At 47.4% G+C, this 21812-nt stretch overlaps 2 protein-coding genes across 8 annotated transcripts in view; both read right to left on the bottom strand.

The window, feature by feature from the left end:
• Positions 1 to 244: 244 nt before the first annotated feature.
• On the bottom strand, positions 245 to 4524 carry LOC122696319 (interleukin 18 binding protein). 5 transcript variants are annotated; one of them, XM_043906151.1, is made up of 6 exons: positions 4022 to 4524; positions 2652 to 2696; positions 2235 to 2320; positions 1694 to 1894; positions 969 to 1092; positions 245 to 889 (listed from the first exon to the last, which is right to left on the bottom strand). In XM_043906151.1, exons 3-6 carry the CDS (start codon positions 2260 to 2262, stop codon positions 637 to 639), a joined length of 606 nt encoding a protein of 201 aa, XP_043762086.1. In that variant the 5' UTR covers positions 2263 to 2320; positions 2652 to 2696; positions 4022 to 4524; the 3' UTR covers positions 245 to 636. The 5 variants fall into 5 exon arrangements, with proteins under 5 accessions (XP_043762086.1, XP_043762098.1, XP_043762102.1 ...); XM_043906163.1 differs by having other exon boundaries at positions 2652 to 2691; XM_043906167.1 differs by having other exon boundaries at positions 245 to 523; positions 742 to 889; positions 2235 to 4524.
• A 1141-nt stretch (positions 4525 to 5665) lies between these two features.
• The window catches only part of RNF121 (ring finger protein 121), a 77038-nt gene continuing 60891 nt past the window's right edge, over positions 5666 to 21812 (bottom strand). For all 3 annotated transcript variants that reach the window (XM_043906101.1, XM_043906109.1, XM_043906118.1), the window contains 4 exons: positions 21437 to 21557; positions 8149 to 8282; positions 7381 to 7482; positions 5666 to 5993 (listed from right to left, as the gene is read on the bottom strand). In XM_043906101.1, coding sequence (XP_043762036.1) covers positions 5873 to 5993; positions 7381 to 7482; positions 8149 to 8282; positions 21437 to 21557 — 478 coding nt within the window. In that variant the 3' untranslated portion in view covers positions 5666 to 5872. The remainder of the gene's footprint in view (positions 5994 to 7380; positions 7483 to 8148; positions 8283 to 21436; positions 21558 to 21812) is intronic.

Genomic DNA, 21812 nt, shown 5'->3' with positions numbered 1-21812 from the left:
CCACCTACCTTCTCTCAAATCCCTTCTCCTAGCCTTTCTGAGGCCACAGGATCTTCCACTCTGTTTCTGACCTCTGCTCCTGAGGAGCATTACGGGCTGGCCTCTTGTGAGGGCCTGGGTCCCTGAATCTGGTTTTGTCTTCAGAGTGGCATCTTCTCTCATTCCATACTCCCCCTTCGCACGAGCCGTGTTCTGTGGTGGAACAACGGCCTCAAGAATAAGTGACTGGACACACGTCAGATGCTGCCATTGAAGATGGTTTATGAATGCCCCCCCTTGGCCTTGCTGGGGTGACAGAGATACAGCTGTGGGTCAGCAGCAGCCTCTGTCCGTATCCCAGGAGCCCACAGAGGAAACAAATACATTAAATCGATACAGACTGTGGCCTGGACCTCAATAAAGAAGTGGTGTTTCAACCAGGTGGCGGTGGAGCTTGGGTTCACTGTCGGGATGGTACGGCAGAGGGGCCTGGCTGGAGGGAGGGGCTTCCTGTGGCAGGGGGCACACATGTCTTCGGCCCAGCCTGGGGGAGTGAAGCAAACAGGATCAGGACCAAGGTGGGAAGAACTTCCCCCTAGGCCGTGTCTCTCCTGCCTGTGTCCTGGTCCTTTTAGTTGCCACCTCAGGCTCAGGCAATCAGTGGACATCAGCTGGAGGCTGCTGTGGGCAGAGCCCACCCTTTCCTTCCCACACTGAAGCAGGGCTCCTTATGTCCTGGACGCCCTCCCTTGGGTTCCTCACCCAGAGCTGGGCCAGGACAAGGTGACGCTGGACAGTCTGCCCAGGATCCATGAGAACACAGGAGAAGTTGGTATCTCGCAGGGCAGGGCTCAGCTCCTCCAGCACCAACGGCCTCCACAGCTGGGTCCACTTGCCCCTGTACTCTCGCCTGGAGCAGAGGAAGGAGAGGCTGTGAGAGGACCGCAGCAGGTGACCGCCCCCAGCCAGCCTCACCACCACGCCCTCACCTGGTGCTGCCCTCCCGCAGCCGGCCTGGGAGGTGCTCGATGAAGGAGCCGTTGCCCAGCCAGTAGAGGATGCTGAAGTGGGGGAAGCGGCTGCAGGCGGTACAGGACAATGTCAGCGTTCCATCTAGGGAGCACATGTGGCTGTTAGTCCTTCTGCAGAGCAGACAGACCCTCCCACCTCCGCCATGGTCTGCCAGCCCTGCCCCGTGATTCAGGAATCTGGAATGGGAAGTCCAAGGAGAAGGCTGAGCAAGAGGAATCTGGGGATGGGTCCCTCATCTGGGTCCTTGACTCCTGAGCTTGTTTCTTCAGAATGCCCCAGGGTTTCTAGCACCCAGCTTGTGACTCTAGGAGCTCTGGCCAAGGAGGCAGCACAGTAGGCAATCACTCAACTGAGAAGGCCAGAGGGCAAGTGCGCCCTGGGAGGAAGGGCTGGGCTTGGAGCCACCTTAGTCAGGGCTCTGGGAGTCCTGTTCTTCTGAGGCCTCTCCATCCCACACGACAGCATTTTGGGAGCTGTGAGCTGAGCCCTGCACCAACTTGCGATGCTGGGTGGGAGAGGGAGAATGCCCACTGCTCAACCGAGCTGCTTGGTTGGTGACAGGCTACGTGGCAGAGGGTTGGAGGGTGCATGCTCAGAGGCCAACCCACCCTTGGTGCCACTGTGCCCTCAGCCCCGCCCTCAGACCACTGTGCCCTCCCATCCCATTAGAATAGGTCCTTACTCAGTGAGACTTCCACTGCTGGCCAGGTCACTGTCAACGCTGGGCACTGCTTAGCTGCTGGGAGTGCTGGGGGCCGCGAGGAGCAGAGATCCTTTGCCATCCCAGGTGAGGCAGCTGTGGTGGCCTGAGGCACAGGTGTGGCTCCGGCCAGGTGGGAGATGACGTGGGCACAGAGGAGCAGGGCCCGAAGAGGGCTAGGGTCTGAGGAGAGGACAGTCAGAGGTCAGCAGCTGTCTGACCTCCTGGGACTGCTCGGCATCCTAGCTCTGCTCTTACTTGGAGACGGAGCTGCTGCCAGGATTAAGTCTGGCAGAATCTTGGCTCTGCTGTGAACGGCTGGGGCAGAAGAACCCCTCCAGCCCTGGCTCTTGGCTCTCTGAATGGAGCACGGGGAGACCCTGGAATGGAGCCAGAGCGCAGCATCCAGAGGCTGAAAGTCACAGCACAGCAGCCGAGGGGACCCACCTGGGGTCAGGCTCCTCTCTGGTCTCAGGCCGCACCCCACCCCCTCCACCCGTACATGCACAGCCCCAGGGCCCACCTGGAATCCAGTTGTGTCTCATGGTCATGATGAACTGTGTCAGGAGCTGCCGTGCCTTGCTCTATTTATCTGTGACAACTTCCTCTCTAGGGAGGCGGGGGAGGCAACCGTGACAAACGGCTTCTCCTACAGATTCCAGGCACAAGTAGTACGGCCTTCCTGTGGGCTCCACAGCCCCTTCCTACGTCTGAGTTTTCAGGGGGCTGCCAGGCACTGTCCACTCTGCCCCGTCCACCTGTCCCAACTGACAACTCCTGGAGGACCGGCATCAAGCACAGGCTCTTCCAGCCCCTAGAAACAAAGCCGGCGGATCCCCACCCTAGTTCTTCCTACCATCAACATTATACTCGTCACTAGTGCAATCAAATGCTTCATTACAGGATGGAAACTGAGGCCCAAAGAGGACCAGGGACTTACCTAGTCACAAAGGGAGGAAAAATTCTCTCCGCTGCCAGAGCTGTTCTGGGAAGGGCAGGATAGATAGTGAAATCCTTCTGGGAAAGCACTGCCTCCCCCTTCTATTTTACTTTCACTTTTATTTAAGCAGGGGATCTAGAGCAGGCTCTGGCCACCAGCAGACACATGTACTCCACAGCAGTCTGCACCTAGTCCCGAAGGTCCCTGCACGCCGCGCCTTCTGCTAAGCTGGAGCTCACCGCAGCCGGGAACCTTCTCACTCACTCCCAGGCCCCCTGCTCTTCAGGTGGTATCAGCCTGGGGTCTTCAACCATCCTCAGCCTCACCCTCCAAGCACAGGGCCATGAACTAACGAAAGTCTCTCACACACGAATTCTTCCATCCCAAGACTCTGCCCTTCTATGTGAACAGAAAAGTCCTGCTTCTTCCTTCAGTCACACTATATTCAAGGGGACAACTGTCTGAGGCACTGGGGACCCAAAGTTGGATCAAGTGGACCATTTCAGACTCACACCAGCCCATCTACATCTTGGCCTTTCTCAGGCTCCCCACTCCCTCCACCCAACACCCGCCCCTTATCCCCATGAATCCTTCTCACTTCTGTCATCCCAGCTCCTTGGCCAGAGCTAGAGATCTAAGCTCATCAGGAAGTCTAGTCTCCCCCTGCCTGGCTCCCAAGAAGCCCTGAAGAGCCCTGTTTTCTGGAAGCCACCCCTTTTGGAGCTCCCCAGCTCAGTTCGGCTGTGTCTGGCCCCACGTGAGCCCCACTGTGGGAGCTACACATCCCGGCCTCCACAGGAACCTCTCAGACAAGCTTGGAACACAAGCTGGAGCACTGGCCCTACAGGGAAGAGAGGGTGCTTTCCAGGGAGGAGTGGGTACATCCAGCACTGGCTGGAGCAACAACAAAGCTACAGAAGTCAGGGTCACACATGTGGCCTCAGGGGCAGAGAGACCAGGGCTGGTGATCCACAGAGCAGGTATGAAGGACCAGACCTGAGTGTCTGGGATCAGGAGGATGGGGTGCTGGAGACAGAGCCAGGGAGGCCAAGAGATGGAATGAGGTTTGGAAGAATCGTCAGGAACATGGCTGCAATCTCAAGTGTGTTGTGTGTGTGTAAAAACCATACATTTCCAATTTAGATGTCAGAGACTAAAAGTCAACTCCTCTTCTCCAGGGCTCCAGCTCACATCTTCTCAGTCCCTCCCCCACCGCCTGCCCAGGAGCTTCTGGGCTGCAAGACGCAGAGAAGCTCCTCCCTAGGAGCACCAGTGTCTCCAGCAGGGAGGTCAAGACTGTTGGGGCTTCTGAGGCCCAGTCCTCTGGGGAAGAGGGTGGGGATGCGAGGGAGAGGAGACAGGACTCTTACCTGTGAGTGTAAATAAGGCCAGAGTTGGGCTGTTGGGAGGTCATGGTACTCAGGACTGTTGAAAGATGGAGAGAGAGCCTTGGAGAGCCTGGCCTTGGCTCCTCACATGACCTGATGTGGGGGAGGAGTGTTTATTCACTAAGTCATGTCTGACTTTGTGACCCCCTGGACTATAGCCCACCAGGCTCCTCTGTCCATGGAATTCTCCAGGCAAGAAAACTGAAGTGGGTTGCCATTTCCTTCTCCAGGTGATCTCCCCAACCCGGGGATCGAACCCACATTTCCTGCATTGCAGGTGAATTCTTTACCGCTGAGCCACATTAGGGAAGCCCTAATGTGGGGGAAGGAGGGACAAAAGTGAAAGGATGACCCCAGGCCCCAATCCACTGAGGACGGGCCCATGGGCATGAGCGGCATGTTGGGCAAGCTACAGTTGGGTAACAGAGCGACTGGGGAGAGGGGTGGTTGCAGCAGGGCACTGACCTCAGGTCGTGAGGACAGTCACCCTGTGATGAACCAGGGCCCCTTCTGTGACAGGACAGAAGCCCAGCAGGCCATCTCACTCAGGGATGTTGGACAGGACCCACCACTTGCAGGACCCAGCTCTCAAATGGGAAGAGCAAAAAGGCAGCAGAGGCCAGGCAGGCCTGGGGACCACAAGGAAAGAGGTGGGAAGAAGAAAAGCAAGATGGATGTTCAGCTTTCCAACCCAGCTCACGGAGCTTTATTAAGAACAGATGACAAGATCCTGCTTGGTTCCTTCTGCACCTGAAGGGCCATATTCCCTAGGAACCCAGCGTGGAAAGTCCAAATTTGCCTTCCTACTTCCTTCAAAACCCCTAGGACCAGAGCTGGGGCCTACCTGAAACCCCTTTTCAGACACCACACTCACCTGGCCCTGACCCTCTTCCCAGCCACCCCAGCACTCGTGCTGCTGGGCCCAGGCAGAACCCAGGGACGACGGGGCTGACATGAGGATATTCCTTGAGCTGGGAATCCCCTGGCAGCTTCAAGGGAAGAACGTGTGACTACAGGAAGAAGTCTCACATCTATCAGTCCCTCCACCGCAGACACACAGACACACAGACACACACGCTCACTCGGGCTTGCAGGGAAGGAAGTGATGTGGCAGTGGCGTTCGGCACATGTCACCACTTCTGGGCAGAGCGTCAGCTTGCACAAGTGGCCCTCAATCACTGCTCTGTATAGATGGTCTCTGTTCCTGACTGAGTAAGCCCTGCTTAGGGGCAGGTTCCCCAACAAATTCTCAGGGAATTCCGAGGTCAGGGCTTCCCTCACTGGAAAAGCCATGACAGGGTTTCACTTGCCTCCACCAACCTATGGCCCCCGAGCGGGGAAGGCCCGCCCATGGTCTTAACCGGGAGGAAGGACAATTCACCCCCAGTGCTCTTCACTGGCACCGGCCACAGTTCTCTGGCCCTTCCTCACTGAGTGAACCAGGCTCGAGCCCCACGCCTGGAAGGAAGAGGGGGGCAGGGCCTGGGGCTCACAGCCAGAAGTAAGATGGCTCCTTTACATCAAAAATGTTGTGGCTCTGCTCCTGCCCTGCTCAGGCAGGGAGGTGAGGCCTGGAGGAACTGGGGCAATTCCTAAGCTCCACAATAAAAAAGGTTTTTAAATATATTCATCAAAATAGTTTTCTTTTAAAAAGCCCCCACTGCTGACAGCCCCACTGGCTGGCTCTCCATCACCTCCCTCCCCAGCCCGGACACAGCCGGTGGAGTCCTGAGTGGCCCAGTGCCCCTCTGAGTCTTTCCCACCCAGGAGGTCTTGGAGGGCAGGGAGGAGAGTGCCCTGAGGTCCATGGTGGGTGGATGTTCTTCTTCCTGACTATTCCAGGCCCAGAATATAGTTGATGCCTTGCACCAGGCCAATGATGACAGGCTGCCACGCTACCAAGTACCGAAGCCAGTCCAGCAGTTGCCCGTACATGACATGAGGCCTCTCCCAGCTGTCAGTGCGTTAAAGAAAACAGGCTACATGTTCGAGCTGCTGAGGCTGGCCTAGGGGATGGGTGAGAGGGTCTGCCTACACGTTCCAGATGCTTCACAGAAATCAGCCTACAAAGAAAGGTGCTTTCTAGAAAGCCCCGCCCAACCTCTCCGTGTTGGAACACAGGGCTGAAACCAGAGAATGGGGGAAGTGGGGCAGAGGGGATCAGTGCAGAGGACCAGACAGATAAGGCAGAGGGTGGAGTGGTGAAATAAAGCTCTCCATGGCCGATATACAGAGAGGGCTCTGCGTGAACCCCTCTCTAAGCTGGGACTGCCAGTGAGCCTGAGACTGCTGTAGATTTCTTCGGGAAGATGGGGAAAGAGATATGGTAACCTGAAGGTTCTTGTCCAAAATGGGAAGTTCTCTAGGTCAAGGAAGGGGTTGAGTGTGGGGACAGAGGCATACAGGGGCAGAGCAAGAGGCTGGTCACAGGGGATAACTCCTGGTAGAGAGGCTCCAAGGAGCCCCATCCAAGGGCACTGAACATGGGGGCCCTACTGAGGCCAAGCGGCCCTGGAGAGGAATCCCTTCTCTCCACTTTACAATCCACTGCCGGGAAAGACACTGGAGAGGGTGCCTGGGAATCCAGCTCCGCGGAAGCACAGACCTCACAAGACTGTGGGGAGTCCCTCTGAGGGCATCAGGAACCACAGTCCAACCCAGTACTGAGAACAAAGAGAAGCCCTGATCCTCAGCTTGACCATGGAGTTACTGAACTAGACTCCAAAAGCACCAAGCAAGGAACCATAAAGAGGAACAACACCATGGCCCTCCAAAGCCCAGCTAGTATCCAGGGGCCAGAAAACCCCCATGCAGAGAGAAAGGGCAACTGGAAGAGGTCCCTGGATCCAGGGGAAATGGGGCAGGGGCAGCTGAGAGCAGCACAGGTCCTGTGTTCAAAGTGGAGGGGACAGGCCTGGTCTCCAGCCCCGCCTGTCACAGGTGAGGCATCGCACGTTAGGTGTGTCACCGTGAGAAGGTTAGTCATCCTTGAAACTGTTTCACTGGTAACAGTAGGATACCATTACCCAGGTCACAGGCTCTAGAGAACTGAGTGAGCTAAGAGAAGGAAAGCACCTGGCACAGTGCCACCAGGTGCACTGTAAGCAGGCAGGCGGAGGAAGCTGCTCTCACCACCCGTCTACCCTTGAGGGATCCTGAATGGTGAGAAGCTGAGCTGTTGGTCCTGCCCCACATCCCACCCACCTCCCTAGACCACAAGCCAAATGGACTAGTGGGCAGGTACCAGACTGGGGGCAGGAGGAGCACCCCAAGACCCACTTGAATGCATGCCAGTACTTTCTCACCACTGCCCACTCCCAACGAGACCCCAGAAAGGATACGGGTTGCTGAACATCCTCTTGAGGTCTACCTTCTCTTTGCAGTAGGGACACGTCTGCTTCTTTCCCACGATGCACCAGCCGCGGATGCAGAACTCGTGGAATCTGAGCGCCACGGGTCAAGGGAAAGGGTGGGCAGCGAGGATAGCACTCCAGCTCCGGGACGGGCTTCCCAGTGTCCAGGCCCTAGCTCTGGAGGGAGGTTCAAACCCTGGCTTCACCTCTTACCGGCTGTATCATCTGGGCCAAGCTGATGTACACCTCTGGCCCTGCTTCCTCATACGTGAAGTGAGGTTAATGAACTCTGCCTTACAGGGCCACTCTGGGCAAAATGGAGAGCACACGGCATAGGATGGGAGCCGAGTAAGGACGTGGTAAATGTCAGAGGTGCCCTTCAGGGGCACCTGATTCCAACACTGAGGGAGCCAGTTAGAGGATTCTCCTCCCTGGTGACTGACCCAAACTTGCAGCAGCTAGTGTAGCTGAGGCTCCCTTCTGACCTGGCCAGGCTATACACGCTGTTTACCCAAGAGTGAGAAAGACTTTCTCACATCTGTGAGAAAGACTTTCTCACATCTGTGAGAAAGACCAAAGGAGGCAGCCGTTTCCACTCCCTGGGATTGGCTTCCCTATCAGAGGACATCACCCAGATGTGACTCCCCTCCCTTCAAAGGTCCGGATGGCATGCCCAGGGTCATGACGGTCCCCTCCCTCCCTGACTGGAGTGTGCACGTGGTGAGAGAGGCAGCCCAGGAGCTCCAGGCAGGATACACGTGATTGCAAGACAGCCTATATGTGTTCTCGATGATGCCCTCTTCACTGACATCCACAAAGATCTGCTGCCCACACACGGCACACACACTGTCCGAGAGGTGCTTGGTGGGCATGCCCGACTCGCTGTAGAACTGGGAGAGAAGAGCAGGAGGAAAAGAGAGAAAAGACGTGAGAATCAACCAAAGTGGGACGATACCAGCGAGGCCTGGGGTCTTCTGAAGAGAACGTGACACGGCAGGTGGGGGATCCCGAGCTGGAGAATATCTCACTGTCAATCATCCTCATCTCTGTGGGGAAGATGGGGACTAGACCAGAGATGGGCTGGGAAGTCAGATCAGACAGAACCTGAAGACTGGTCTGGTCATCATCAGGGCAAGGAGACAGGCAGGGAGAAGGGTTCAGGGCTGCTGACAGGGAACGACGTCAGCTAAGCCACGCTGTGGTTCCCTCAGATGGGCAACATCTCTTCTCCAAGACGCACACCAGTGAAACACCTGGTGCAATGGTGGTTGGGTGACAAGGACATTTTCAGGCACTTGTGGCAACAGTAAAACAGCTTCAACCCATCTGAACAGCATTTGGCATGATGTCTCAAACTGCCACACCATTTAACCCATTAACTTCACCTTAAGAAATTCAAAGAAATTTCTTTTAAAAAAATATCAAAGAAGCTTCATGCATACAGATATTCATTTAAATGTTATTTATAACTAAAGAAGCGAAGAGTCTGGCAACCTCTCAAAAAGTTAACATAGCAATACCATATGACACAGCAATTCCATTCTTAGATAATACTCCTAAAGAATAAAAACCGGGCCTAGCCACACACTTATACACCAATGCTCATTAGCAGCATTAATCACAAATAGCTCAAAGGTGGTAACAGCCCAAGTGTCCATCAACAGAGGAATGGATAGACAAAATGGGGTCTATCCCTCCAATGAAATGTTACTCAGTCACAAGAATAATGAAGTTCTGATACATGCCAAAACATGCAGGCACTTTGGAAACATGCTAAGTAAAACAAGTCAGACACAAAATGATAAACATTGCACTGATACATGAGTCTATTTCTATAAAATATATAGAATGGACAAATAAATTCATAGACAGAAAATAGAACAGAGGTAACCAGTGGTAGAGAGGAGGAAATGGGTTATTGCTTCTGTTTGGGATGATCAAAAATTTTGGAAATAGCACACTTAAATGGCTAAAATGGTGAATTTTATGCTACATATACTTTCCCAAGAAAGCAAAAAAAAAAAAAAAAAAGGCAAACAAAAACAAGCAAAGAAATGGAAAGAACCATAAATGACCAACAACAGAAGGATGCCTCAATAAATTGTGGCACCCACTCAAGGGGCTAGACAGGCAGTGAGTCAACTGAAGCTTGAGATACAACATTAAGTGTCAAAAGCAGGGTACGAAATTGGAGGCACAGTACTGTTGGTACCATATGTAAAGTCAAGCAAGCAAATCAATCAAAAGGTCAGAAGGAAATGCATGAGAATATTCACGCCAGTGATGTCTTGGTCGTAGGATTATAAATGGGTGTTTTTCATTTTGCCCACTTTTCTGCACTCAAATTTTCCCTAATGAACACATATAACAGGCAAACCTCAGAGATATTGTGGGTTCCACTCCAGAACGCCACACCAAAGTGAGTCACACATTCTTTGGTTTCCCAGTGCATTTAAACGCTATGTTTCTACTTACCACTAGGTGTGCAACAGCATTATGTCTAAAAACCCAACTATGACAGGAACATCCAAGACCACAGATCACCGTAACAAATAATAATGAAAAATTCAAAATATTGCCAGAAGCACCAAAATTGACACAGAGACACAAAGTGAGCAAAGGCTGTTGGAAAATGGTGCTGACAGACTTGCTTGATGCAGGGGTGTCATAAACCCTCAATTTGCAAAAAGCAAAACAAAAAATTATCTGCGACGTGCAATAAAGCAAAGCACAATAAAAAAAGGTAAGCCCATACCTTAAAAGATTATTTATTACCATGATTAATCACAGTGAATAGCAATTCCATGCTCCAAAAAGAAATTCAAAATTTTGCATACTTTCCGGGTGGTTTATTGTTCAATAGCTACATAGCATTTCCCCTTGATCCCAAGAATAAAAGACTTGAATTTTATTTGTTGAAACTATTGTTTTTTCCTTTTCATTGTCTTAAAAATGATGGTAAAACACACATAATATAGAATTTACCATCTTAACTATTTTTAAGTATACAGTTTGGTAATGTCAGTAAGTATATTCACATTGATCTGCAGCTCATCTCCAGAACTTTCATATCTTGCAAAACTGTAAAATTCTTTAAAAGGCTTCTGTATTTATTATTACAATTTGATCTGTACCTATAAAGGTAAGTAGATTATACTTAGCCTTTTTTGTATTGTTATTTTCCTAACTTGAGTTTGCTCTGTTTTTTGTTTCCAAGCAAGTGTCTTCTGAAAACTTCACAGACTGTTAGCTGGTTGAGGGACAACAGTGGAAGAAGGGTGGGCGTGAAGGAGCTGGGACAGGGAGTAGGGAGGACACAGCTACATCTGCCACAACCTCCACTCCACATGCGGCTTCTCTGACTTCAAGCAGCCCTTCTGAGAAATGGCCTCTCCTGACTCCCAAAAGTCCTCAGGGGTAGAAGGCAGAGATGCACCAAGAATCCAACCCTCCCTCACCATCTTGCAAGAATGTCTGAAGTGGCCCAAGGTGAGCTTGTTACTGTCACAGAACACCAGAGCAGCCCCATCGCTGGGGAAACCAAAGCCCAGAAAGGAAAGAAACTAGCTGTGATGAGAACCCAGACCCCCTGACTCCTAACCCAAGTCCTACCCAAGACGTCCACTGACATCTAAACACTGCAGAAATGCAGCTACTTAGCTCAGTGAGGGCGAATAATTCAAAAGGTTCTGATTTGTGTATCGAGGGCGCAAAAGGATAAGTGAGAGTTAGGGTAAAGCCAAACCCATGGGAGCCCACTAGCAGCACTTCTCCAAAGCAGGAATCTGAATGTTTGTGCTGAAGGGACCTCTGAGAGAGACTCCACCAGAGTTCAAGAGGCTGATGGCTCTGAATGTGCCTGCCTGAGTATTTCTAGGCACATCAACTCAACAGCGAAAAGAGAGACCAAAAAGTGTGAGCCCAGCTCTGGCACCAAATCCTTGCACACTTGTGCAGCACAGAAACACCACCACTCACTCGAGCCCATGGCATCAGCAGTGAGAAAGGGGAACCCTCCAACTCAGAACAGGAGAGCTCTGAGGAAGAACTTAACCTCAAGCCACTCCAAGTTCTGCCCCAGGATACTGGGGCAGGGATATAGCATCAGACAGAACCTGCATGAGGTGATGAGAGTAGGAGGGACACCGAGGCAAAGTTCTATTAGGGCTCTAGCTTCTCCATTCTCCCTGCAAGCTAGTGCAGCTACAGGCCAGCAGCGTCAAATCCCACAATGTTTCAACAAAGTTATCAGATGAGTCTGTCAAGTCAGGAAGGTCCCAGCAACCAACAGTTCGCAGAGCCCCCTGAGACTGTATGAGGAGGCCTCCGGCTGAGTGAGGTAAAGTACAGGCGGGAAGATTCCGCTTTAGCCTCAAGAGCCTGATGCCTCAGTATGGAAAGCGTTCCAGGGGCCACACAGCGTGTCAGGACAGATTGCACCTCCATCCTCTGTCACTTACTATCTTGATGATCTTGAGCAAGCCACTCAAACTCTTCTTTCCTTTCGTCAGATACACTGGGTACCTACTAGGTACCAGTCACTCGACTAGCTCTTGTGCTAAAATGTTGGAAAAACACAGACCTGGCCTCTGTCCTCAGGAAACCTACAGCTAAGGGAGACTGGCATTTAATGGCCATACTACTCAAAGCAATCTACAGATGTAATGAGATCCCTATCAAATTACCCATGACATTTTTCACCGAACTAGAACAAATGATCCTAATATTTACATGGAACCATAAAAGACCCAGAATTGCCAGAGCAATCCTGAGGAAAAAGAACAAAGCAGGAGACATAATGCTCTCAGACTTTAGGCAATACCATAAAGCTATAGTAATCAAAACAGTGTGCTATTACCACAAAAACAGAAATATATAGATCAATGGAACAGAACAGGGAGCCCAGAAAAAACCCACATATCAATGGTCAATTAATCTTCAACAAAGGAGGCAATAATGTAAAATGGAAAAAAGACAGTCTCTTCAGCAAATGGTGCTGGGAAACCTGGACAGCTGTATGTAAATCAATGAAGTTAGAACACACCCTCACACCATGCACAAAAATAAACTCAAAACAGCTTACAGACTTAAACATAAGATATGACACCATAAAATTCCTAGCAGATATCATAGGCAAATATTCTTTGACATAAATCATAACAATGTTTTCTTAGCTCACTCTCCCAAGGCAATAGAAATAAAAACAAACAAACAAAAAAATGTGACTTAAACTTATAAGCTTTTGCATAGCAAAGGAAACCATTAAAAAAAAAAAAAGACAACCTATGGAATGGGAAAAAATATTTGCAAATGATGCAACCAACAGGGCTTGATTTCCAAAAAATACAAACAGGTCATACAACTCAGGAACAAAAAACCAAACAGTCTAATGGAAAAATGGGCAGAAGACCTTAACAGACATTTCTCCAAAGAAGATATACAGATGACCAACAGGCACATGAAAAGGTACTCAACACTGCTAATTATTAGGGAAATGCAAATCAAAACTATAATGAGGTATCACCTCACATCAGTCAGAATGGCCATCATCAAAAAAAAATCTACAAACAGTAAAAGCTGGACAGAGTGTGGAGAGAAGGGTAAGAATTACTGTTGGTAAGAATATAAATTGGTGCAATCATTAAGGAAAACAGTATGGAGGCTCCTCAAAAAATAAAAATAGAGTTGCCATGTGATCCAGCAATCTCACTCCTGGGCATATACCAGATAAAACTACAATTCAAAAAGATACATGCAACCCTATGTCCATAGCAGCACTATTTACAATAGCCCAGACATAGAAACAACCTTAATATCCATCAACAGATGAATGGATAAAGAAGATATGGTATATATACACAATGGAGTATTACTCAGTCATCAAAAAGAACAAAACAATGCCATTTACAGCAATCTCTAGGACGGACCTAGAGATTACCATCCTAGGTGAAGTAAGGCAGAAAAAGAAAGACAAATACCATATAATAACACTTATATGTGGAATCTAAAATACGATACAAATCAATGTATCTACAAAACAAAAACAAACTCACAGACAGAGAGAGGAGACTTGTGGTTGCCTAGGGGTAGGAAGGATACAGGAGGGAAGGAATGGGAATTTGGTATTATCAGAGTCAAGCTATTATATATAGGATGACAAAACAACAAAGTCCTACTGTATAGCACAGGGGACTATATTCAACATCCCGTGACAAACCACAATGGAAAAAATATGAAAAAGAATATATATATATAACTGAGTCACTGTGTTGTACAGAAGAAATTAACACAACACTGTAAGTCAACTATACGCCAATAAAAATTTTTTTAAATGTACATAAAATGAGAACTAATTACTTAGAAGGCTAAAATAAGAATTAGTTATTTAAAAGGCGTTCAAAGGGCTATCAAAGAACACTGCAGTGAAGGGGTTCCTAACTAAGCCGAGGTCATCTGAGGAGGCTTCCTCAGAGGAGTGGCGTTTCAGGCTGAGAGGTGAGGCATGAGTAGAAGTCAGTGAGATGAAGAGAGGCAGAAGTGACGGGAGGAGGCCGGGGGCAGGAAGAACCTGATGCACTTGACAAACTGAAAGAAATCTGTAAGAAAGAGGAAAACAGTAAGTCCTTATGGCCAAAATGGAGGATTCTGGACTTTAAATGAGAAGTCATCTAAAGGCTTCATTTTAGACTCGTATTGTTTAAAAGATTACTCAGTCTTCCATGTGAAAAATGGATTGGAGATGAGGCCAAAATGGATTCAGTGAGACCAGCTAAGAGACAGTTACAATATTTTAAATGCAACGGATGATGGGGGCCTATGCTCAGGTGATATGCTATGCTAAGCAGCTTCAGTCACATCCGACTCTGTGTGACCCCATGGACAGCAGCCCACCAAGGCTCCTCTGTCCACGGGATTCTCTAGGCAAGAATACTGGAGTGGGTTGCCATTTCCTTCTCCCATGCTCAGGTGATAACTTGAGCTAATTTGATGGCAATAAAAATTGGGAGAAGTGGACCGATTGTTGATACCAAAGAGACAGCTGACTAGGAAAGGCCTGGAGTTCAGAATAGAGTTCTGGATTAAGATCTGGAAGTCATGGAAAAAGAGAGGAAATAACTAGTGAAGAATAGAGAAGATGGTTTCGCCTTGAGCTCATAGGAACAGTAACATTTAACGGGAAGGAAAATTAGCAGAGAAGACAGAAAATAACAGAGAGAAAGAAAACCAGGACAGGGTAATGTCACAGAAGCCACTGTGGGGAGGTGGCGGGGGGGACCCTTTGTAAGAAGAAAGAAGTGCTGAGTCAACTGTGCTGTTGACTGCTGAGATCATAATCAATCCCCCAGAATAAGTGACATAGAGTCCCTGGTGATCTGAGTAAGAGTCACTTCAGAAGAAGGGTATGACTTGAGGTCAATTAGAATGGACCAGGAAGTAGGTGAAAGGTGATCAAAAAGGAAACAGAAACTATCCACAAATTTAGCTGTCAATGACAGGAAATGGCTTAGTAGCTAGAGAAAGTGTGTCAAAGAAAGGATATTTTTTTCAAAAAGAATATTTAAATGATTAATAGGCAAGAACCCAGTAGAGGGAGAAGTTGAAGTCATAGGTGAGAAAGTAAGTCAATGGTACACCAGGTCCCTGAGGAGGCAGGAGGTGTGGAATCTAGAACACAGGTAGAGCTGGTCTCTGAAGGGAGAAAGGACACTTACTCCACTGTTACTGGAGGGAAGGAGGAGAAGATAGGTGCAGACAGAAGTAGGTCTGTAGGTACGGTGTCAGGAATTGGGGGGGATTCCTGTTTGCTTTCTAGTTTCTCAGGAAAATAGGAGGCAAGATCATCTGCTGAGAATGAAGGGCAGAGGGAAGGGGTGTTAGAGGTTTAAGAGTGGAGGTTTGAAACAGAGGTTACTCAAAGTGGGAGAGGGTGCGCTCCAGATGAAGAGAGTCAGATTTCTCCTTTTGCACAGGAGCTTGTCTGTAGTAGTGGCTCAGGATACAGGCGTTCTAATCCACACCATCGACCATCACAGGAAATGTGTGTCATGACGCCTCGAGGGCTCTTCTGGTCCATCCCTCCAACTAGTGAGGAGACTAATGGCCAGGGAGGAGAGCCTCACTCGAGGCCAGACAGTTGGTGGCAGGGCTCAGCTGGCTCCCTGTCAGTTCAAGCTGGCTTCAGAAATACTGAATAAATATTAATATTAATAATTAATAATTAATAAAAAAATACCCACTTCCAGGGTTATAGTGGAGGAGATTACATACCACAGAGTGGTTGAAGGTGATTTAAGACAAAAGATGGCATCAAGAGAGAACTGGCAATCATGGTCAATGATTTGTCTGTCTTGCTTTATGTGTTGAGTATGATGAAAATACAAAGTCTACAAGGGCCCTGTGCTCCAGGTGATTAGATATAAAATATGTAGCACAGCAGGACTATACAGTAGGTAACAGTAGTTGCTATCATCATCACCATCTGAGTGTCTGCCATGGGCCAGGATACTCTGCAAAGTGCTTGACATTAACCCATTTGTTCCTTACCACAATTCTATAAGGCTGTCAGTATTATTACAGCTAAGAAAAGAAGATCAGAAAGGTAAAGCAACTTGCTCAAGAGTATACAGATAATTAAAAGTGGAGGAGAATCTGAAACAAGGTCTGTCTGACTCTGACCCCCCAGCTCTTTTTACACTACTACTTCAAGTCAGATGAATGGGTAGCCAGCCCTGTCCTCCTATTATCTGGGGCTACTGAGGCTCCAGGAAGTGGGAAGTCTGAGGCACAGCAATTTGCTCAGGAGACAGAAAATGTGAGCTGGGACACCAGGCCTAATGCAGCACAATGTGTTCCTACCCTGCCTGCCAATCAATCCCACAGAGGAGGAAGTCCCAGAAATAAGCCTATTTCCCAATGCTCCATTGCCCCACCCCTCCATGACTTTCGGGTGTGAGTGGAAACTAAACTGACCGTCACAAGCTTATGACCTCACAGTAACCAGCTGGAAAACACAGACTTCATCCAAGAGTCCCTTGAATCAACTGACTCAACAAAACAGTTACAAATTTCTCCAAGTGAGGCAAAACAAAGAGCTACTCTACACTAACTAAAAAGAGTAGCGTAGAGTAGTGTAAAAGGAGTTAAGAATACTTAATACAACTATAAAACATCATAGTTTTATTTCTAGGAATTGTGAAATTAATTAATCACAGATTTTTTTTTTTAGGTCAAACCACTCCCAGAGGGGGACCAAGAGATGAATCAGACCTAGTTCCTTACTGGTACAGCTCCAAAATCAACTATGACTCTTTGGGATAGAAGCTGTGATCACCAAATATACAAAAGACTATGAAAAAATAAACAGAACTGAAAATGTGATACAAAGTGAAATATTATGTAGCCTTAAAAAGGAATCAAATTCTGACATGCCACAACAAATGTAAACCTTGAGGATATTATGCTAACTGAAATAAGCCAGTCACAAAAGACAAATATTGCATATGAGTTCACTTATGTCAGGCATCCAAAGTGGTCAAATTCATAGAGACAGACAGAATGATTGTTGCCAGGGGCTAGGGAGAGCAGAGATTAGGAATTATTGTTTAATGAGTATAAAGCTTCAGTTTTGCAAAATGAAGAGCTCTATAGATGGATGATAGTGACAGCTGAAGAACAATGTAAATGTATTAACGCTACTGAACTGTACACTTCAAAATGGTTAAGACGGTATGTGTATTTTTAGCAGTTTTTTAAAAATAAAGCTAGGGCTGCTACTGAAAGTGAGCAATGAAGCTAGTAAAGGCTGCACATGGTCACATTCTGTGCACTGTAGACTACTGATAAATAACTGTTGCTTGAATAAATAAATGAATGAGTTGGCTAATGAATGAGTAGAAAGCTGCTGCCTCTTAACTTCCTCAAATTACCCTCCCCAAAGCACTGATCAGATTCTGGCTTCAAGACCACAGATATTCTTTTTTTAACTTCTTTATTTATGTTTTAAATTTTTTGGCTGTGCTGGATCTTTGTTGCTACACATGGGCTTTCTCCAGTTGTGGCGAGCGGGGGCTACTCTACAGTGGCAGCTCTTGGACTTCTCATCTCATTGCGGTGGCTTATTTTCTTGCAGAGCACAGGCTCTAGGTGTGCATGGGCTCAGTAGTTGTTGTACAGGGGCTTAGTTGCCCTGTGGAATGTGGAATCTTCCTGGGCCAGAGATCAAATCTGTACCCTCTGCAAAGGCAGGTGGATTTTTAACCACTCCACCACCAAAGAAGCCCCAGGAATATTCTTGAAATTCAGGCTGTCATGATTCAGGGGCCTATGTGTTTCTGAGCAGACCAAGGCCCATCTGACCAAAGTGGGCAGAAATAACAACAGCTTTGAAATTCTCAGGGTTGGAGAGAATTCTAAGGTAGGTCCCTTTAATCTCATGTTGGAGTCTCTTCTCCCACATTCCTATCTGATCTAATCTGCTGGCATCCTGAGCCCTAGCAGAAGACCTGTTACTAAATCTCATCAATATTTACCAAAAGAACTGGAAAACAGTTAAAAACAGAAAAATGAATTAAATGAATTAACTCCTGGTGACTCACCCGGTACTATCACAGGCCATCCTAGTATTCCTATGACCCCCAGGATGGGACCCTGGGGAAAAAGCAAACTGCTATTTCAGTAAGGTCACATTCTGTTGGACGGGAATTTTCAGAGTGACTCCTCTGAAAGAGACAGTTGGTTACAGTGGCTCCTCTGAAAGGGAAAGCCATTCTCAATGTCAATTACTTAGGGGAGAGGTAGCTATCAGGTAAGATACTAGGATTCAGAAGACTAGCCTGTGGTATAAAGGAGGGGCAGCATTATTTTTATCAAGAACACAGGCTCTGGGTGTTGGCATCTGGAGGACAGTCACTGTTCAGGTGTGGATTCCAGGTTGTGGGTGCTAAGATGACACCCAGTACACTGACACAAGCTGAGCTGGATGAGGCAGGGTCTAAATGCCCTGGAGAGCAGGCCACCTGGTACTTCAGATCAACCTCATTCAGATGCTCACACTTTATTTTCCTGCTCTCATCCTCAACTCTTTAATAAAGTCCATTGTGATTGTTTGATTCTTACATTCTGTGCTAAGAGGTACAGTGAGGTATGTGGTTTACCCTTGGGACAGACTGTTATCATGGAGTGGTGGGGTAACTAGTGACATCCCATGAAAGGAAGGAGAATATAAGGGGTCAAGAGCTAGTATGTGAGGCAGTCTCCACCCTAACGAGAAATTCTCCCACCAGGTCTCCTGGTGAAGCTGGAATTTATTATTATTAGGGAATTATCTTACGAAGGATTATCATTTACAATCACTAGAGTACCCAATAATTCTTCCCAAGAACATGGGAAGAGGCCCAGGCCAAATCCCATCTTGCAGAGGCCAATGTAATAACTCCATCTCCCAGAGGAGATGCTAACTTGGTGATCAATTCTGAGCTTAGCTCCACCTGGACAGAAAAGGGATTCTGCAGATTAGTCATTAGGGACCCACCTGGGAGGGAATAAAGGCTATATTTAAATTGGCAGCTGATAATAACCTTGAGATAAAGTTGGCAACTACTTGGGAAAATCAGAGAATTTGTCCTGTAAAAATAGAAAAAGAAGAAGAAATCACTAGAGGGTAAAGGACAGGATTCCAGTAAGAGACTCTCTGAAAAACTGGCTGTGCCACCGAAGGAAACAGTTTTAGTGAACAGCTGCTGTAAAGTGAGTAATTAGAAAGTAAAGTGAGTAATTAGACAATCTAGGGTCTGGAAATTTCTTCAGGGAGTGAACTAGCTGAATGAACAGCTGAAGACACAACTAGATAAGAGAAAGTGAGATGCTGCTAAAACATGAGACAGCTGTTCAGAAAAGAATCTAATAAGCTGTCTAAAATCCAATACACTTTGTTTTCTATTTAATCCATTATAGGAAAGATAAAGAGTCCCACGATACTGACACACAAAGTCCCAGACCCAAAACTGTACTTGGGTGACATTATGCAAGGTGATAGGGCTTCCCAGGTGGTACAGTGGTAAAGAATCTGCCTGACAATGCAGGAGACACAAGAGACGCAGATTCAATTCCTGGGTCAGGAAGAACCCTTTGAGTAGGAATGGCAACTCACTTCAGTATTCTTGTCTGGAAAATTCCACAGACAGAGAAGCCTGGCAGAGTACGGTCCATGGGGTCACAAAGAACTGGATATGACTGAGTGACTAGCACACACACCCAAGGTGATAGCTGAATCTTCTGTTTAATTTGAATTGCCCTAAGCCTACCAGCCCAAGGCAGAAATGAGATCATAGCAGCTGTGACATACAAATTTGCACAGCCAAGAGGTCGCACCTGCAAAACTGCCACAAGCTCAGCAAGAGGTCCTGAAGTGCCTCACATGAAGTCAGTGCCAAGCCTTTCTTGTTCTTTTCAGGTGGTCTCCACTGATATCCCCTGCCTAAAAGCTAGGACTTGTATGTGGAGGCAGCAGGAGAACCCACTTCCCTGATGTTCTAGGACTTCTCTCCAACTTGCCAAACTTCGACCTAGAAAGAACTTCGGAATACCCTTCAGCCCCCACACACCAGAGTCACAATTATTTCAGCACAGAACTGGAGAAATGTCTATTAAACTTGGAAATATTTTTTTGGGGGGCGGGGTCTAATGGAATGATACCAAGATGGGGAGCACTTCTGTGTTGTTCACACAATTTCAAAAAGAACTCATTATTTCTACAAACAACAAAACAACAAACATATTTCCATTGCGGAAAAAAAAAAAGAGTAAGGATATTGAGTTGGGTTTCTTAGACTTTACCTATATTTTAAGCTTGAAGAATCTTTGCATGGTCTCCACCTGGTCCTCTCGCAGCATTTCCTATCTCAGTGAAGTATCCGAGGAGTTGCTTGAGTCACAAATGTCAGCTTTGGTACCTACTTTTCTTTTCTTCTTGTTTTTTCCTTCAGTTCCCAGGATCAATCTATATCCAAGTACTGTCAAACTTACCTCCAAAATACCTCTCAGTCCACTTCTCTCCCTTTTCACCATCTCTACGCTAATCCAAGCTGCCTTCATCTTGTGCAAACTACTGCAACTGTCTCTTTAAATAGTCATAGTGGGTCACACTGATCTGTGGACCCCTCTCCGATCTGTTCTCTACCCAAGCAGCCAGAATGATCTTTTCCAAGTACAAATATGATGTTACCATTTTCTATATTAGCCCCTTAGTATTTTAAGTATAAAAATCACAATCTTTCATTTGGCCTATATGGGTTTTTCTAGTCTAGCCTTTATTTCTCTAGACACTTCTACTATAATTCAGCCCCACAACCACATTAGCCTTAGTTCCTCAAAATTCTCACCTTTTCTCCCACTACAGACCTCTTACACATGCTATTTCCTCTACCTGGTACACACTTCACTTTTCACTTCATCTGGTTAACTCCCACTCATTGTTCAGGTCAGCTTAAAAGTCACATCAGGGAAGCCACTGTTGAGCCCCAAGACTAGATCAAATGCTGTTAACTGTATTTGTTCATAGTATCATGAACCTCCCTTGATAATATTTATTAGTTATAATTTCTAATAATATAACTTTGTTATATATTATTATAATATAATGTATCATATATAATTTATTGGTGTTTTTAATTACTTTAATACCCATTACTTTAATACCCAATGGACAGTAAACTCCATTTGGGCAATAATCATGTTTATTTTTGTGCACCTTTCTAATCTAAGCACATTAGATGTGCTTAGGGACACAGGAGACATTAAATAAGTATCTGTTGAGTGACTCTCAACTTCTTGTAGGGTAAAGTGACTTTTACCTTATGGCTTAGAGTTAAAAATTCCAGGGTACCTCTGAGATCTAGCTTTCCAAATTTTAAAGAGGGAATCTCCATATATACCACTCACATCTTGAAGGATTTTGTATGGCTTATCTCTTCCATCAAACAAGAGATGCTATCCTGAACTCTTTGAAGGTGGCAGGAGGCAGTAATAAAAGCCCAGGTGAACTCACCCCTATGGTCGATGCCATGTAGTCTGCACACATTTCTGCAAAGTCCCGCTCAAGAACACCATAGTAGAGGCCATAGAAGAGGAGAGAAATGCCAAAGTCCATGGCATCTTCAGGTTTGATCCTGTAAGGGAAGCAGTATGGTCTATAAGCCTTGCCCTGAGATGCACTTGCTTTGCATTACTATTCTGGGACACATAAGGCAGTGCCTAAAATTAGAAGCCTCAAGAGTAGAGCAAGTATTGGCAAACTAAAACCAAGTCCAGCCTGTTTGCATATGGTCTGTGGGCACCTCCTGACAGGCGAGGACTGGAAGCTGTGAAGACCAAGTCAGAGTATCCCCTTCTGCCCATTTCCTCACGGGGTTTCCAGTGCCTGC

The sequence above is a fragment of the Cervus elaphus genome, chromosome 1, assembly GCF_910594005.1.
Source record: "Cervus elaphus chromosome 1, mCerEla1.1, whole genome shotgun sequence".
Lineage (NCBI taxonomy): Eukaryota > Metazoa > Chordata > Mammalia > Artiodactyla > Cervidae > Cervus > Cervus elaphus.
This window is presented reverse-complemented; position numbering and strand designations above follow the sequence as displayed.

Bases quoted from the DNA above. Each gene is read 5' to 3' on its own strand.
- LOC122696319 (XM_043906151.1), bottom strand. From the start codon at position 2,262: ATGACCATGAGACACAACTGGATTCCAG. The intron at 1,895-2,234 runs GTGGGCCCTGGG...TCCTCTCCTCAG, and splicing joins GAGACACAACTGGATTCCAG to ACCCTAGCCCTCTTCGGGCC. The intron at 1,093-1,693 runs GTAAGGACCTAT...TGTGCTCCCTAG, and splicing joins AGCAGTGGAAGTCTCACTGA to ATGGAACGCTGACATTGTCC.